At 55.6% G+C, this 1,831-nt stretch overlaps 1 protein-coding gene across 1 annotated transcript; it reads right to left on the bottom strand.

Moving 5' to 3' along the window:
* Position 1: 1 nt before the first annotated feature.
* Positions 2-1,283, bottom strand: EAH_00065860 (hypothetical protein; the record flags this gene model as incomplete). The annotated part of the gene is made up of 1 exon (XM_013392790.1): positions 2-1,283. A coding segment is annotated over one exon (1,282 nt), but the record flags the coding sequence as incomplete, so codon positions are not given.
* Positions 1,284-1,831: the final 548 nt, after the last annotated feature.

Genomic DNA, 1,831 nt, shown 5'->3' on the forward strand with positions numbered 1-1,831 from the left:
GCAGCAGCAGCAGCAGGAGCAGCAGCAGCAGCAGCAGCAGGCGCAGCAGCAGCAGCAGCAGGCGCAGCAGCAGCATGAATAGCAGGTAGCTGGTTGAGTTCCCCTAAAACAACAGGAGATTGCTGATGGGGTGGTTGCTGTTGCTCTTGCTGCTGCTCATGCTGCTGCAGTTGCTGCGGCTCTTGCGGCTGCTGTTGCTGCTGCTCGTGCTGCTGCTGCACGCAGCAAACTGCAGCAGCATCTTCTCTTTCAACGCCTCTTGTAGAACTGCAGCAGCTCTCGGCAGCTCCATTTGAGCCCTGCTGCTGCTGCTGTTGTTGCTGCTGTTGCTGCTGTTGCTGCTGCTGCGGTGGCTGTTGCCCCTGAGCCAGACTGAGGTGCGCCGCATGTTGCTGCTGTTGCTGCTGTAGCTGCTGCTGCTGCTGCTGCTGGGTGCATGCAGCAGCAGCAGCAAGCGGCGCAGACGCGGCCCTCAACCCCAAAGAAGAGACAACTGCTGCAGCATCTCCTGAAGGAGACATCACAGGGGTACACCGTTGCGCTGCTGCTGCTGCTGCTGCTGTTGGTGTGAGATCTGCTGCTGCTGCTGCTGCTGTAGCAGCAAGAGAAGGAGACAGCAAAGAGGCTTCAATATCTTCTTCGCTGCTATCACTGTCATCCCCTGACTCCTCCTGCAGCACCTCGCCTTCAGCTGCTACTGCTGCTGCAGCTGCTGCTGCTGCTGCTGCTCCTGCAGCAGCAGCAGGGGGGGCAGTAAGAAAGCCACGTTGCTGCTGCTCATCAGGAGCAGCAGAAAGTGCAGCAACGCCAGCAGCAACAGGAGGTGTAGCAGCAGCAGCAGGAAGAGAGAGGATTCTAGCGCAAGTTGGATAGATGGGGGCCTGCTGCTGCTGCTGCTGCTGCTGTTGCTGCTGCTGCTGTTGATGCGGTTGCCCTTGACACTCTCTGTGTCGCTGCAGCTGCTGCTCTACTCGCTGCTGCTGGCACCAGAGCAGCTGAAGCTGCTGCTGCAGCAGCTCTTGCTGCTGCAGCCGTTGCAGATGCAGCAATTGCTGCTGCTGCTGCTGCTGGCTCTGCTGCTGCTCCTCCTCCTGCTTGTGAGGACCATTGTCAATTGCAGCTGCAGCAGTTTCCTGCTGCAGCAGCTGCAGCAGCAGTTCCTGTTGCTGCTGCTGCAGCTGTTGCTGCTGCTGCTTCAGCAGCACCAGCTGCTGCTGCAGCAGCGGCTCTGCTGGCAGCAAATCGTTCGGTTCAAGCGCCCTATTGACGAGTTGAGGCACCATTCGTACCTGCAGCAAAACAGACCTAGGGTTTAGGGTTTAGGGTTTAGGGTTCATCATAAGGCGCATTACGACTGCAGTGCCCTGGGGGTTTTCAGATTTGGCTTTTTAAGAGGAATATTGCTTCCAGTCTAGGGTTTAGACTTTAGGGTTTAGCGTTTAGGGTTTAGGGTTTAAGGTTTAGGGTTTAGGGTTTAGGGGTGAGGTGTACGTACACCCCAACTGACCTGCACAGGACTCTGCCAAATTTTCCATCACTCTGTCAACGCGGAGGCACAAATTTGCAATTGACTCCCCGCCAGAGGGCTGCAGCGCAGCAATGAACACGAGGGTTTAGGGTTTAGGGTTTAGGGTTTAGGGTTTACTTGTTCTTGTACAGTGTAGAGAGTCGGGTGGACAGCTGCGAGTTTAGAGTTTAGGGTTTAGGGTTTAGAGACATATGCTTCACGCCTAAGGATGTGCAGTGCACGATATAAAGCAGAGTATTCCTAGGGTTTAGGGTTTAGGGTTTAGGGTTTAGGGTTTAGGGTTTAGGGTTTAGGGTTTAGGGT

Source organism: Eimeria acervulina, genomic scaffold (genome assembly GCF_000499425.1).
Source record: "Eimeria acervulina Houghton genomic scaffold, Eah_scaff2292, whole genome shotgun sequence".
In the NCBI taxonomy this organism is placed as follows: Eukaryota; Apicomplexa; class Conoidasida; order Eucoccidiorida; family Eimeriidae; genus Eimeria; species Eimeria acervulina.